Below are 16,006 nucleotides of genomic sequence, written 5' to 3'. Positions count from 1 at the left end.
ATATATACACACACACACATGTATTGTGGTGTTTACAAAGGAGGATATATGTATACACACACACACACACACACACACACATGTATTGTGGTATTTACGAAGGAGGATATATGTATATATATACACACATACACACACGTGTATTGTGGTATTTACAAAGGATGATATATGTATATATATACACATACACACATGTATTGTGGTATTTACAATGGAGGATATATATATATATACAAACACATGTATTATGGTATTTACAAATAATGAAGTTCATGTATTTGTTATAGACAAGAAGCTGTGGCTGCCCTGAAAGAAGCAATAACAATGGCACAGGAAGCTAATGACACTATTTGTCTCCAGCATTCTTTAGTAAGTGTAAACCCCTATAGAAACACTTCTAATTTTCATAGTAGATGCTTTATTTGTTGATTTTTAACCAAAATATGCAGATGTGCTTTTTCAAAATCTAATTTGTAAATATGTGCAGTTATTTTAATGTTTCTAAAATGTTTGTTGCTCAGAAAACAAGAACAGTAATTGAGATCTTTAATGAAGAATTAGGAGATCTTTTCTAAAGAAAAGGTTTTTTTTGTTCAGTTTCTCAGAAATTGATATTCACATTTCTTCCTTGACAAAATAATTTGAGGTGTTACTTTATAAGTATGTAAGTAGCCTATCCATGGTAAAATGGTTGAATTATCATTATTACAAATACTAACAAAAAATAATAACAATACATTTGGTCAAGGTTCTGATTTTGGAACATCAAGGTTCACCATTCTTAAAAATAGTTCAGGTTTCTTGTTTCTTGAATATCTTCAACTTCAAATATTTTAAGATCAGAATTACTATGTTTACACTTAAAAATTTAATAGTTGAAAAGCTTCCTAGATTATACAGGAGACACTCAGAGAAAAAATTTATTCAAGAAATGATTCCTATACAGAGAGAAATTTTCAATAACTTTTTTGAAAAGTAATTAATTAAAAATTTACAGCATACAACATCAAAGTCGTTATATTGTAACATTAAAGATTAATGTTCATAGGTTGTATTATAGAATATGTAGGATAATCAGCATTGTTTGGTTTTAGAGATGTTAGTTTCCTTGAAGCACTGAGTTACCATTTGCATTATAATACCTTTAAACATATTTAGTACGTTTATTTATCATTCTAAAGTAAGCCCTGTAATCCTGGTTAATGATTAAACAGTGTCTTATACTCGAGACATTTTTTAGTTTTTATTTCAAAAAAAGCATTTCAGAATTAAATTTTGAAATGTTTTTTCCTAAACATTTTCAAGTTTGTTATTAGATTCTTTATCTTATCACGTCTTCATCCGTGTTATTTCAAGTTATGATGCAATAATACAAAGGAAGAGAAAGTAATTGGATCTTTGATTAGGTTGACTTTTCATCGATCAGTGTGTTTTGGCCCCCCCAGAAGCACAGTGGTATGTTTGCGGACTTACAACGCTAGAATCCGGGTTTTGGTACCCATGTTTGGCAGAGCACAGATAGCCCATTGTGTAGCTTTGTGCTTAATTACAAACAAACAATCGGTGTGTTTTGTTCTAGCAGTAAACATTTGTAATTGAAGGCTAACAACCCTCTTAAATGAGAAAGATTTCCATCAGAAGATTTCAGGTCAATAATTATTTTTATTTTTTTAACTATTACAAAATGTTGAGAATTTTAAATTCATGAAAATGGCCAGTTACTACATGATATAGTAAATGTATCATCCTACTCTACACACATCTAAAATCTAGATGTTTTAATTTTAAAACTTTTGGTGACATATGTCAAAAGATATAAAAGATAGCGATTAAAATCATGTGTAATGCTGAAGGAAAACTTTAAACCTCCAAATTGTTCAAAACATGTTCTAGTAGTAATTATTATTATTAAAAACTCTTCTATGTACTGATCTGGAAAAAATAAAGTGCAAGATCCAGGTTCAAATGGCCAAAGCAGTAAACTAATATTTATAAAAAAAATAGTTTTATTTTATAGATTGTATAGGTAGAGTATTCATATGGAGTTGACTGTGAATTGGGCGGCAACTGCCTGTTAGAAAAACGTTTCTAGAAACATAGTCACCAGTATTTTTCTTTTAGTGTTTCTCTAATAGATAGTTTCTGTTCATTTTACAGTCAACTCAGACAAATAGTAGTTTTTATTATGTCTGCATCAATATAAATATGTATTAAAACATTTGTAGTAGGTTAGTAATAATGTTTCAAATGTTGATATTTTTTGTGTCTGTCTGTATACAGTGTTGGTTATATCGTTTGTCACCAGAAAATGCAGAACCACTTATTGAAAAGTCCATTTCAAAGTCGGGAGAGTTAAACCTGTGGGTGAGAACAAATTTCTACAGTAACTATGTGATACAGCTTTGATTAAATGTTTAGATGTCATGTTTGAGAGTTAAACCTGTGGGTGAGAACAAATTTCTACAGTAACTATGTGATACAGCTTTGATTAAATGTTTAGATGTCATGTTTGAGAGTTAAACTTGTGGGTGAGAACAAATTTTTTACAGTAATTGTGTGATACAGCTTTGACTAAATGTTTAGATGTAATATTTGACAAAAAAAAAAAGATAATCTTTGAAGATACTTTCTGTAAGCCATAATTCACATTTCACTGTTTCATTTTCCATTTGCATTCATGTAGTTATTACTTGTATATATTCCAGTAGAGCACTTGACAATAATTGATTTTTTTAATAATATCATCATACATTTGGTTCAACACTTTAAACTACAACCAATGAAAATCTTTATACAATACATTTGGTTCAACAATTTAAGCTACAATCAATGAAAGTCCTTACACCAAAGTTTTGACATTTCATCCTATGTTAAAAGACAACATGTTTGCTAGAGTTTAGAAGACTTCTTCATATATATATTACTTTTTTTTCCAGTCTGTGAATCAAAAATTTATTTAATTTTTAATACTTCTTTGGTCCACTAGTGGTTCAGTGGTACGTTAGTAGACTTATAATGCTAAAAATCTGGTTTCGATACCTACGATGAGCAGAGCATAGACAGTCCATTCTCTAGCTTTGTGCTTAACTACAAAACAAACAAATGTATTTCTTTCCAAAAGTAATTTTCTTGTTGAAATGTTTCATATATTTTTTAATATTTCCTGATCAGTGACTTAATTATTTAAATAATGAAAATTTACTTTTTATTCAATTTAAAAAAACTACTGTTACACATTTTAGCTGTAGTAAAGTGTGGAGAGCAAATTATAAAGAAAATTACTCACTGTAGTAGAACACTGTTAAGTAAAATTGTTACCAAACTCCAATCTTATAAGTTAGTTATGCACGTATAAAACTAACAGTGGTTGTATAATGATTCTAACTTCCTCAAATAATTATATTTTTGGTCTGACTTTTTCCAACAGCTGCAGTAAGTTTTTGACTTCTTTCATCATTGTTCCCAGTTGATTGGCAGTAAGTTCACTGTTAAAATCTGGGGTTGTACAGAATACAGATGGCCTATTATATGGCTCTGTTCTAAAAAAAACAAAAATCTTTTATTATTTGCATAATGTTTTTATTATCTCGGTATTTTCACAATTTTTTTTTTGCTTCTTTCTGTAGTTACACTATATTTCTCACTTTCTGTAGTTACATTATTTCTGACTTTCTGTAGTTACACTATTTCTGGCTTTCTGTATATTTCCGATACCTTCCAGTAGATGCAGTATATTTTTGACTTTTTTCAGTAGTTCCAATATGCTTCTGATTTCTTTCAACAGGTGCAATATATTTTTGAGTTTCTTTAGTTGCAATATATTTCTGTCTTTCAAATAGTTGCAGTATGTTTCAGACTTTCAGTAGAAACAACATGTTTCTGACTTGTTACAATCCAGTTTCTGCATTTCTGACAAGCAGAATTGAACATTGAACTACTCATACTATGAACAAATGTTCTATCAACTGAGCTAGAGCTCTCTATCACTTATTAAACTCAAACTGCCACATTCTTTTCCTCTTTAAATAAGGCACGTCTTCAGGCTTTATCTCAGGAACATGAGATAACCATTAATTGGTTACCATTTTTATATAGTAATCAAGAGTTTTTTGCATTTCCTTAAGCCAGGGTCAAACCTGAGACATCTCTCTTCACCAGCCAAGTCCTCACCAACTTAGATCTAAGGTTAATACACTAGTGCTTTCTAGTAAGGCACTTTTTACCAACTCAGACTACATTTCTCTCATTAGTTGACTTACATTTCTAACTTCGCTTTTAATAGTTTCAGTGTCTTTCCAACATCTTCCATAAAGTTGTTACATTTCTAGCTTCTTACACAATAGTTGCATTGTGTTTCTTTCAAACTTCTTTGTAATTTTAATAAGTTTTCAAATGTAGTGTAAATTTCCGAAAACTACGTTGTTAGTTTTATTGTCATCTACCATATATATATATATATATAGAGAGAGAGAGAGAGAGAGAGCAAAGACTTCCTAAGTATGGCAGTTGACAATGAATATTACCAGATGGTAAAAAGCACAAGTGTTTGAGTAACAAAAGTTTGCTATAAAATCATTGAATTACTTAAAACACGATGTGTGTTTGAAGCCAAAACTCTTAGATAATATTTGATTTATTTTTCATGTTATACAGTATTTATCATCTTTGAGTGTGAAGGCTCTTGCACAGCTAAAATGCTTTAAAGCAGCAACTCCCTCCTTGTAAGTACAAGTTATTTTTATATAAAAGTATTGTTTTGATTTGTAAAAACTTGGTTTAAAAAATACTATCAGATTACATATTTTTAAATAAAAACAAATATGGTAAAAATGAAAAACAATTTTTAAAGAATTAACTTTTTATTAAAAAAAAAAGTACCAGTTTCTGCAGTTAACTATTTCAAAGCAGTATGTTCAACATGTTATCAATACCTGTAGTATTTAAATTCTCAATTTGCTTTTATATATATAAGTGTCTCCATGTGTAGGTTATGTCAGTTGTAAAAATCACTGGTGTTTGACGTTTTATTTCTGTTCATGTTTGGAATTGCACAAAGCAAGCAACACTATACCATCGTGATCTTTAAACTTAGCAACAATTTGTGACTTCACTCTTTATGGAATCATGTTCCAAGGATAATGTTTAAAGAAAAAAAAAATAGAATATTTCATATAATCTCCTTTATCATAGATATATTTAGGTACAACTCTGTTTTGAACTGTCTGTATACAAACAGTACCTGTTTTATAGTGTGTTTGAGCTCATGATGAAAAGTGACATTCTGAATTGTCAACACTCCATGACTGAATTACTGGGCACTGCCTACTCTCAAAGGGCAGCATTATGGACACTGTATGGAAACAGGTAGGCAACCTCGATGTTTTTTGATAATTATCACTTCATATGTTTCTATATTAGAACAAATAAATATAAAAATCATGGGAAAATTGTTTTTGACATTGCTTTATGATCAAAAATGTTTTTTGTAATTATATATTTATATATTATATATGAAACTTGTACTTAGAAGTTATTCAGTTCTAATATGGCTTGTAAAGTTAGAAAATATTTAAAAATGAAAAAAACAAAAATTTAACAAGTGCATTAAACCACCTTGGTATAATGAGAAATTGTAAGGTTTAGTGTATGGACTTTTAATATGAGAACAAGTGAAGAAGGGAGAAGACACGCGAGTCAGATGAACCAGTTAACTGGGGTTTAGTTGCCCTTGGTAAATCTCATTTTCCAACAGCATTAGTATGTAGAATTAGGAATTAAACTAAATGACTGGAATTTAACTTGAACACCTGAATTCTGTAAAAACTGTACTTTAAGTATGAGAAACCTAAAAATGCTAGTAAAACACATTTTGTGCACATAAACAAATGTTTTTCATGTGGATGTTTCGTTCAACCCAACATTGTGGAACGGGTTATGGATTTCATTTCCTCAAATTCCAAAAATATGAAAATACATGTCATTTTGTCAGAATGAAATGTGAATTTGGAATTTCGGTACCCTTAGCTTTAACGCAAGTCATTAATCATATCTATGAAATTAAAATTGTCTGATTTTTTTTTCATTTTCAGCTAACAGGCTAGACTTGACCTTAAATGTCATGGGAACTAATTGGGCTTCAAACCTGAAATTCTTAATTTACAACTCTCACAGAGAGACTTGTAAATTATGTTTTTCTCTTAATTCTTTAAGAGGTATCAACCCATTACTCTGGTTCCATTTGAAATAGTCTTCAATCTTAATTGTAGCATTATTCCACCTGAAATTCTTAATTTACAACTCTCACAGAAAGACTTGTAAATTATGTTTTTCTCTTAATTCTTTAAGAGGTATCGACCCATTACTCTGGTTCCATTTGAAATAGTCTTCAATCTTAATTGTAGCATTATTCCTTTTTACGTTAGTTCATTCAGGTATTTTGAGCAAAAAAAAATACAGATCTATGTATGGTCAAATATCTCTCATGATTGAAACATTAGGTTCATTTGATATATATTAATTAGATGTCTTTTTAAATTGTATATTGAATTTTTCTCAAGCCACCACTGCAGGACTAAGTATTATGCAAATACTGTACTTTTGAAGTGAACTAATCTGTTGATTTATAGCTGTATGGCCAACCTCAGTAGTCAGCTGTTGTTAAACCTAAACACCACAGATCCTGTAAGAGGAGGGATATACCAAATAGGTGAAGGCTACTGTTTAGCTCTCAGAAACCTTGCCTGGGACTTTGCTCTTCAGGTATGTTTCTTTGTCTTCCTCAGATGAATCTAATTATCACAGTTTAAATATCTGTATCTAACTAGATGGATATAATATTATATTATTTTAGAAAGTTTAGAAGTACCAATAGGATCTATAGTTTATCAAACATATTTATCTACATTGCCTGTGTATCAAATTGCTTGTGGATTCATGAATTAGCTAGTTATAGGGTCCAGAATAATATCACCTTTCCATAACTGGTATAGAATATATCTTTAATTATGTATTCATGGAATTTTTCTTAATTGTCCTGCAGGTGTTCTGAATTTTGTTATCATTATTCTTTTTAACTGGACGTTAGAAGGTTATAAATTTCCACTAAGCCTCTTCCTTTTATAAAAGTTACATATTACAATGCATGTTCTACAGTCTTGTTTGTCCCTGTGTCATTGTTATGGAATTCAAGGGATGGTACAGAGACTTGTACAAGTTATCATGAGTTGGGTGTTTATATCCTTTGAATATGTTTATTTAGAATGGATATTGACATATATAATTTAAAGATTGTGAGGTACTGAACTAGGACTCTCATATGGATTAATAGTGGGGGTATCCACATGCTTCTCTCATTTAATCCATATATCTTGATTCCTGTCCTCCTCCTATGTGAGCATGCTTTCAAATTCTCCTCTCTACCCCTGCTGCTAGTTAGTCTTCAAACCAAAATTGGAAGCTAGGCAGCCAATGGGAAACACTCACCATGTACTGTGTGAATAATAATTTTGTGTCATTTATACTTCCTCTGCCATTCATGTTCAGGATTATTCTTTGTATAACATTTTCAGAATTTGTATTTTGTAAATTCTTGCAACTATTTGGATTGATATCAGTTTATCTGAATACCACAATAAATTATGAGTCATATAAAAAATTTAAATGAAAGAAAAAATGCAAATATTACATTTGATTGGTGAATTGAATTCTCTGTTGACTCAGCTGATGGGAAGGTGTCTGTTAATTGATTAACTAACCTTTTCTGACTCGGCTGATGGGGAAGGTGTCTGTTAATTGATTAACTAACATTTTCTGACTCGGCTGATGAGGAAGGTGTCTGTTAATTGATTAACTAACATTTTCTGACTCGGCTGATGGGGAAGGTGTCTGTTAATTGATTAACTAACATTTTCTGACTCGGCTGATGGGGAAGGTGTCTGTTAATTGATTAACTTTTTCTGACTCGGCTGATGGGGAAGGTGTCTATGGTTAAAGTTTTCATTTGTCAATTTAGGAAATAATAAAATGGGTTTCAAATGTTTTACTTGTAGATAAATCTTGACTTTTATTTCATAGTTTGGTTAGAAATATGTTACTTTTGTACTAGTACATTGAACTTGCATTAATAAAACCTTTTTAAATAAAAGAAAATGCTCTTTTTTTTCGTGATCTAAAACTTTTAATGCATAAAACAGTTTTATTTTTCATTTAAACTTTTCATGTATCTGTAATGATAATTATAGGGTCACTATTTGGAAGCAGATGAGATTCTTGCCTTAGCCAAAGACTTATTCCCCTCATACTCTGAACATTCACATATTTGGAAATTGTGTGAAGTTTCCATTGCCTTTGAGAAAGCTCTGCTTCAAGGTGAATGGCAAGTGGCAGAGAAAGCTGGTGTGGGTGTTTCAGTGCTAAACCAGTTAGAAGGCCGATTCAGGTGAGTGTTGCAGCACAATTTTTGGGTTAGCAAGTGTGGGTGTTTTTCAGTGATTAATCAGTTGAATGGCTGGTTCAAGTAGATATTGTAGCACAATTTTTGAGTTAGCAAGTGTGGGTGTTTTTCAGTGATTAATCAGTAGAAAGGCTGGTTCAAGTAAATGTTGTGGCATATTTTTTTGAATTAGCAAGTGTGGGTGTTTTTCAGTGATTAATCAGTTTAATGGCTGTTTCAAGTAGATATTGTAGCACAATTTTTGAGTTAGTAAGTGTGGGTGTTTCATTGGAAAGCTGATTCAGGTGAGTGTTGTGGTACATTTTTTGTGTTATCAAATGTGGGTGTTTTAGTGTTGAACCAGTTGAAACATTGATTCAAGTGAATGTTATATATTTTATTATTTATCAAAGTTCTTGTAATTGAATTAGTATTTTTACACGCAGTTTTTTCCATATCCACCAGTGAAAGTATATTCTGCAGAAGTCCTACAGTAAAGTCTTTGAAATTGGAAGTTACTGCTTACACTAATTATATAAAATGAATCCTTCTTGTATGCTCTGTTGGTCAAGGTCTACAGCATTGGTCAAGGTCCTAACGTGTACTGTGTAGAGGCTACTATTTTAGCTGCACAATTGAAGATCAAGTTGATATCTTTTAGGGGAACGTTCTGCTGTGAAAAAAATTATATTAAACAGGATGAAGATGCGAACATTTCATAACGTATTGATAATCCAGTATTGTTATGATTTTACTAATTATTCAAGCACTGATAACTGTACGTGTGTTATTGTATTCTGTATTGTTTAGAAATTAATTTGATATTATAATCTTTTGAACCATTTATAGATTTGTAATTTGATAATACTCTAAAATTCTTTTAAATTGTATTTTCTCCTGGTTTTGTTAAATTTTTAGATTTGATTGTGTACTTTCATTACCAGGTATGTATTTGTTATGTGTACTTTAATAAACTTGATATTTTTTAAAGACGAGCTCAACTTCTGCTACATCAAGGAGTCAAAGCATCTGCCCACAGCCTTATTCAGGCTCTGATATCTGACTGTGAACAGGAAACAGAGAGTTTGGCCTTCTTTCATGTTAGGTAAACCTGTTCTTCTTTCAGAGTTCTAAATTAGTTGATTTTTTGTATTTATTGAGATAAGAAAGTATATTCTTTCTTTTTTTTAAACAGCACAGATCCCAGGCTTACCTACCAATAATTCAGTGGACACTTGTATTGTAATAAACTGAAATCCAAGTAGTTCATGTAGACACTTGTCTTGTAATAAACTGAAATCCAGGTAGTTCATGTAGACACTTGTATTGTAATAAACTGAAATCCAAGTAGTTCATGTAGACACTTGTCTTGTAATAAACTGAAATCCAGGTAGTTCATGTAGACACTTGTATTGTAATAAACTGAAATCCAGGTAGTTCATGTAGACACTTGTGTGGTAATAAACTGAAATCCAGGTAGTTCATGTAGACACTTGTGTTGTAATCAACTGAAATCCAAGTAGTTCATATGGACACTTGTGTTTTAATAAACTGAAATCCAAGTAGTTCATGGCAGACACTTGTGTTGTAATAAACTGAAATCCAGGTAGTTCATGTAGACACTTGTGTTGTAATAAACTGAAATCCAAGTAGTTCATGTAGACACTCTTAAAATTAACTTTCAAAGGTGAGTTTTTAGTTTTTATAAGATCTTCATATTTAAAAATTGTACTTGTGTTTCCAAATTAAAACAAAAACTTTTTTATTTTAGACTAACCATGTTTGTTGATTTTTGGTAACTCTTTAGGATTTTCTTACATTTCAAGACAATTATAACACTAATGTACCTTTTGGAAGTTTTCAGTATTAACTTTACTTATCATAGTGCATTTGCCTAAAAAATGATATTATTGTCATATCTAATGACAAATGTATCTGAAGTTTCCTATTAGATTTGAATCTTATTTCTAAGTATTTGTATTAGTTTCAAGTACTTCTTTTTCATGTTTAAATATATGATCTATATATATGATCCTTTCAGCCATGGGGGCAGTATAATGTGACAGTCAGTCCCACTATTTGTTGGTCAAGAACAGGCCAAGAGTTGGTAATGAGTGGTGTAGACTAGCTGTCTTCCCTCTAGTCTGTCACTCGAAAATTAGGGATGGCCCTCGAGCAGCTTCGTGCAAAATTGAAAACAAACAAACAAAGACTCAATAAGTGACTTTTTTAATTCTGTATTACTTAAATTAGTTTTCCTGTTAATGATTTTGTTTACCATAAGAGGTTGGTCTCGTGCCTGGTAGTAAATATTTTATAATTTGCAGTTAAACTTGATAAATTAAGATTAATAAATCGTTCTTGACGTATCTTACCTGATAGAGTCCTCCTCCTCGAATCAGAGCTTTACCTCCAGTCACCAAATGTATCTGTGGCTATCTCTTGTTTAACTAGAAGTTTGGCAATCTGTAAAGAAAACCATTATGCCTATCTTGAAGCTATTACGGTGCTATATCTAGCCGCAGCCCAGGTGAGTTATTTAGTACATTGTAGTTGCTGTCTCCTCGAAGAACTAAACTTCAAATATCAGTGGTCTAGTATTCGTTTTCAATCTAAATGATATTATCTTTGTATTGCATTCAAATTATGTCTCTTATGCTGCTAGGGATAATCAGCAAAATAGAATGTTATTAGTTAGAGATACATTTTTTGTTCGGTTTTTATAACTCAGATAATAAGTGTGATTTCTATAAAGTGTTCCATAAATTCAAAAAAGAAAATAATTTGAACTTATTTCAAATTTTATATTTCCAATAAATTAAGAAAAAGTAGATCTAAGCAATGTGTACTGTTCCTGTTTGTTGTATTAGTATTAGGTTAGCTAGATTTATAAGCTGTTATCACCCACTGATTATGCATTATAAAAACATATATTTTTTGTAATATCAATAGCTGCTTTATTGTTAACTTAGCAAAACTAAAAAAAGAAAGAGTAAGTTAATCCCAGTTTTTTTAACAAACTGAATATGTTATGTTTTTAAGTTCCAAATGTTCATGTGCTGAGTGAAAATTGTTAAACCAGTTTTATCTATAATAAAGAGATATTTTGTTTTGTGAATAGTCTCGTGATACGACCGAAGGTAATTACACTCGGAGTGCACTTTGACATACTAATTTCTTCCAAAGTAGGAAAGAGTAATTTATTACTGTAATTTATTTTTCATAGTTTCTGCTGAAGTTACCCTATCAGGCTCTCCAACTCGTTGATTCGGTTTTTTTGACGATTCTCTCCCACGGCTCTTTGTACGACAAGGCAAGAACACATCTATTGTATGCTAAGTCAGTGATTGCTGCTGCTAAGTTGGATGAAGGACAAGAATCCTATCACAAAGGTCTGTGATCCTGATTTTATAAAAGTCCAAATCTACATCTTAAGTATCATTGCCAATTCTAACCTTTTCTTTTGATAAAATATAAGGAATTTATAAATAAATATGTTATTACATTAGATGTAATATGTTATTACATCTGCAATAAAGTGAGGAAGAAAATGACTTTTTTTTTCTGCACACTTTCATGTTGAAAAGCTAGATTTTTTACCATTTCATATAGAAAAGCTAAATTTTTTTTACCATTTCTTGTTGAAAAGCTACATTTTTTTACCATTTCATGTTGAAAAGTTATACTTTTTTACCATTTCATCTTGAAAAGCTAGATTTTTTTTACTATTTCTTGTTGAAAAGCTAGAGTTTTTTACTATTTCATGTTGAAAAGCCAGATGCAAAAACAAATTTTATCATGCCAAGTGAATGACATATTCCATGTCTAGTAGATGAAAGATCTTTTCTCTGATATTTGTACACATTTATTTTTATAGAGTTTTTAGGAATTTGATGTAAAAGGCATAAAACATCTAGTTTAAATTCTAAGTAGGTAAACTAGTAAGGTGTCTTGTTTTAGCTACTGTTTGAAAGTTACAACACACTGCTTATATAACATCAACTTTTTTGAATCTGTGATCCAGCTCTTCGTAAAGGAGTAGAGATGGTAGGCACTGCAGTTGTTTTATTCCAGCAGTTACTGGCTCATCATCGAGTTAAAGATGCTCTTTACTGGCAGGTAAGGCAGAATGTTAAACTAGATGCAAGCTATGAAATGAAAGATTTTACACTCTGTATGTTTGTTGTTTAAATAAAATCCTAAGAATATATTACAAACTAAGAAGAACCTCTCTTTTAATTTTGCCTCATTTTGTTTTTCATAGAAGAACTATGTTGGTAGATTGTAATTAAATAGATCATTAAAGCATTACATGGAATTCTTCTTTCAAAAGTATAGTGATTGCATATATTATATAATACTTTAAATCAATAATGCTATTATTTAACATTTAATTGGCCCCCCAGGAGCACAGTGGTATGTCTGTGGACATACAATGCTAGAAACAAGGTTTTGATATCTGTGGTGGGCAGAGCGTAGATAGCCCATTGTGTAGCTTTGTGCGTAGCTTCCAACAAACAAGCATTAACATTTAATTGAATCACCAGTGATGTTATAGCTCCAAAGTTTAATCCATTTTTTTATTACTTCCAACTAAAAAATTCCTTTTATTTTTACCAGTACAGTTTTATTAATCATGTCTATTATAAAATCTGTTAACGGCCTTATCGTTGTTTTTCTATAAAAAAAAAGAATTTATTACGTGGTGTTCTCATAGGTAAGTATTTCTGATAGAAGTATTTTTATTTTTATAACTTATATTTCCAGAAAAAGGTTTACTAATGCTTAACCTCATACTTCTGATAACTAATAAATTAATAAAATTAATAACTAATGAATAATTTGTAATATTATATAATGTTGTGTTATTAATTCTTGTAAATAACGTTTATAATAACTACCTAGATCACTACTCTGTCTTTTGTATCCCAGCCAGCATGATGAGCTTTGTTTGAGTAAAAGGCATTGTTGGCAATGGATATGACAGATGTAGTTTGGTTACTATCACTATATATTTTTTGCTGCTTTCACTCATGGGTTCTTAGAATTTATAAACAGTTCAAAATTTCTGTAGGAAGTCAATCAAAAAAGTAACCAAAATACATGACTTTAATCACAAAATCCTGAACTTGACTTTGGTAAGGAATATTAGACTTTTCTTATTGATATATAGTAACCAGAAGGTAGTACTTTTTTGTATCTATATAAATAAATGTCAATAATTATATATGTGTGTGTGTGTTCCTTATACATTTCCACATATCTTGATCAATCAGCACCAAACTTGACACAGTCATATAGAATGACATGAGGAAGGTCATGAAGGGGGTGGGGATTTGACCCCCCCATCTTCTATATAGATAAATGTCAATATGTGTGTGTGTGTTCCTTATACATTTCCACATTTCTTGATCAATCAGCACCAAACTTGACACAGTGATACAGGATGACATGAGGAAGATCATAAGAAGTGGGATGGCGGTGGACTCCCTCCCATCTCTTTTCATATCTATGTCCCTTAGCATTAGAATGAACTATCTAACCAATATTGTTAGAATTCTTGAAAAAAGTATGACTTTCTTTTCAGTATTGGTACCTTTATGTATTTGTATTGCACTTTTAATGTTTATTATGTCAAGAAAAAAAAAGTAGAAGCACAATTTCCTATCCTTTGTACAAACGAATTTTATTTCACCCATCCAAAGGACAGGTTCTCCAGCTAGTTATTATCATAATGAAACAAAGGAAAATCCTAAAAAAAAACACCAAGAGATAGTTTGTGAGGTTTATAGACCTGCTCAAAATATTTAAAGGAGGTGAAAGGAGAGTTTGATTATCGATTTTCATCACAAAATATTTTAATTACTTTTTCTTTTTATTAATCTAAAAATGTTTTCTGCATTATTGTCGTTTCTTTTGATGTTTCAGGCACAATTTTACCACGAACTTGGAATGTACGCCGAACGAAATAAATGCTCTCACCAGTTTAGCTTGTTGGGCCAGCAGGCAAGTCATCGGTTGATGGATGAAGTGTTTGTTCTGTGATTACATATTTTGTTATATTTATGTAAAAAAGAACCTTAGTTTGTGTTAATCAATTGTTTTTCAAAGGCAAGTCATCGGTTGATGGATGAAGTGTTTGTTCTGTGATTACATATTTTGTTATATTTATGTAAAAAAGAACCTTAGTTTGTGTTAATCAATTGTTTTTCAAAGCTGTGCATGATTTTTTTCACCCGTGTTCTGCCCATTTCTCAGCCTCGTAAAGACTCGTCAAAAAACAAGCCAATAAAAACGTGTCCGTCACGTCATGATCTTCTTAAAAACCACTCAATATCTCATATTGCTAGCCATTGTATGCCTTGTTAAAAGGAATGCATTATTTTTCAAAAGAGAACATTCAGTAATTATAGTGTTGGCAGTTTGTATAAAAATTAACTGTTTTATATTTTTAAAATAAAACATTTTTTTATAACATGAGTTTAAAGGGTAGATGGTCAACATCTGTATCTTATGTAGAATCAAATGTTGACCAGATGAATGGAATTTGAAGTTCTATGTCAAATTTTTTTTGACTGAAATTTGACACCTAATAAAAGAGTTAAATATAAGTTAACTAAAAATGACATTAAACATAAAAACTAGAAATACTGCTCGTGCAGAAAATGTAAATAACTGTACCTGATAACAGTAAATTAATAATTATGAAAGTAATTTTTGGAGGGTGAATTTCAGGTTGTATGTAAATGATTAGGTGTGTGTGTGTGTGTCTGTGCTATACAAAATATTGAATATTAGGAATGTAAAATATTTTAGCGATGACAGAGCATAATTAATTTTATAAAATATTGTCTATCACTCCCCTCATTTCATTTTTGTGCAAGTCGGGCATCTTATCATGTGATATCAACTATGCTTGTGAATGACATAGTAGAGGTACTTCACATCTTCACAGTTCCTGACATTTCATGACATAGAAGAGGTACTTCACATCTTCACAGTTCCTGATATTTCATGACATAGTAGAGGTACTTCACATCTTCACAGTTCCTGATATTTCACTTTATTATGCAGTGGAATTGCCACAAAAAGCAAGGGCAGCCTGGTACAAGTGGTGCATACTTGCGTTAGAGTGATGATGATATCTTGAGGCTAACCACACCTCTGAAAAAATTATCTTTTTGGTGCCTGAAGTCATTCCCAAAGATGCAGTACATATGCAGAATGATATTAAAGTGTGATAAACATGCAGGCTACTTAAATCAGTAATAATAATAATAATAAATAAGTCAAGGAATGCATTTACTTTAGTACAGTTGGATGGCCATTATTATCCATTAGACTGAAGTCAAAGGCCAGCGGCACAAGCATATGTGGGCCAGCATGGCCAGGAAGTTAGGGTGCTCAACTCGCAATCTGCGGGTCGCGGGTTTGAATCCCCGTCCCATCAAACATGCTTGCCCTTTCAGCCGTGGGGGGCATTATAATGTGACGGTCAATCCCACTATTCGTTGGTAAAAGAGTAGCCCAAGAGTTGCCTGTGGGTGGTGATGACTAGCTGCCTTCCCTTTAGTC

At 31.3% G+C, this 16,006-nt stretch overlaps 1 protein-coding gene across 4 annotated transcripts in view; it reads left to right on the top strand.

Annotated features, from left to right (window-relative positions):
- LOC106461140 (anaphase-promoting complex subunit 5-like) overlaps nucleotides 1-15,914 on the top strand; it is a 37,039-nt gene extending 21,125 nt beyond the window's left edge. Inside the window, exons 9-20 of one of the 4 annotated variants that reach the window (XR_002610936.1) lie at nucleotides 288-369; nucleotides 2,281-2,364; nucleotides 4,654-4,721; nucleotides 5,251-5,364; nucleotides 6,627-6,759; nucleotides 8,241-8,437; nucleotides 9,423-9,536; nucleotides 10,814-10,961; nucleotides 11,658-11,823; nucleotides 12,456-12,550; nucleotides 14,360-15,367; nucleotides 15,414-15,914. Coding sequence is in view for 3 of the 4 variants with exons in the window: in XM_013920935.2 (XP_013776389.2) it covers nucleotides 288-369; nucleotides 2,281-2,364; nucleotides 4,654-4,721; nucleotides 5,251-5,364; nucleotides 6,627-6,759; nucleotides 8,241-8,437; nucleotides 9,423-9,536; nucleotides 10,814-10,961; nucleotides 11,658-11,823; nucleotides 12,456-12,550; nucleotides 14,360-14,437; nucleotides 14,543-14,581 (1,318 nt within the window). In the remaining variant the exon portion in view is untranslated. Of the gene's footprint in view, nucleotides 1-287; nucleotides 370-2,280; nucleotides 2,365-4,653; nucleotides 4,722-5,250; nucleotides 5,365-6,626; nucleotides 6,760-8,240; nucleotides 8,438-9,422; nucleotides 9,537-10,813; nucleotides 10,962-11,657; nucleotides 11,824-12,455; nucleotides 12,551-14,359 lie in introns of all 4 variants that reach the window. The other 3 variants (XM_013920935.2, XM_022388008.1, XM_022388009.1) reach the window with 3 other exon arrangements.
- Nucleotides 15,915-16,006: the final 92 nt, after the last annotated feature.

This window comes from Limulus polyphemus, unplaced genomic scaffold (genome assembly GCF_000517525.1).
Source record: "Limulus polyphemus unplaced genomic scaffold, Limulus_polyphemus-2.1.2 Scaffold904, whole genome shotgun sequence".
NCBI lineage: Eukaryota > Metazoa > Arthropoda > Merostomata > Xiphosura > Limulidae > Limulus > Limulus polyphemus.
The sequence above is the reverse complement of the archived record's forward strand: the minus strand, read 5'-3'. Positions and strand labels throughout refer to the sequence as shown.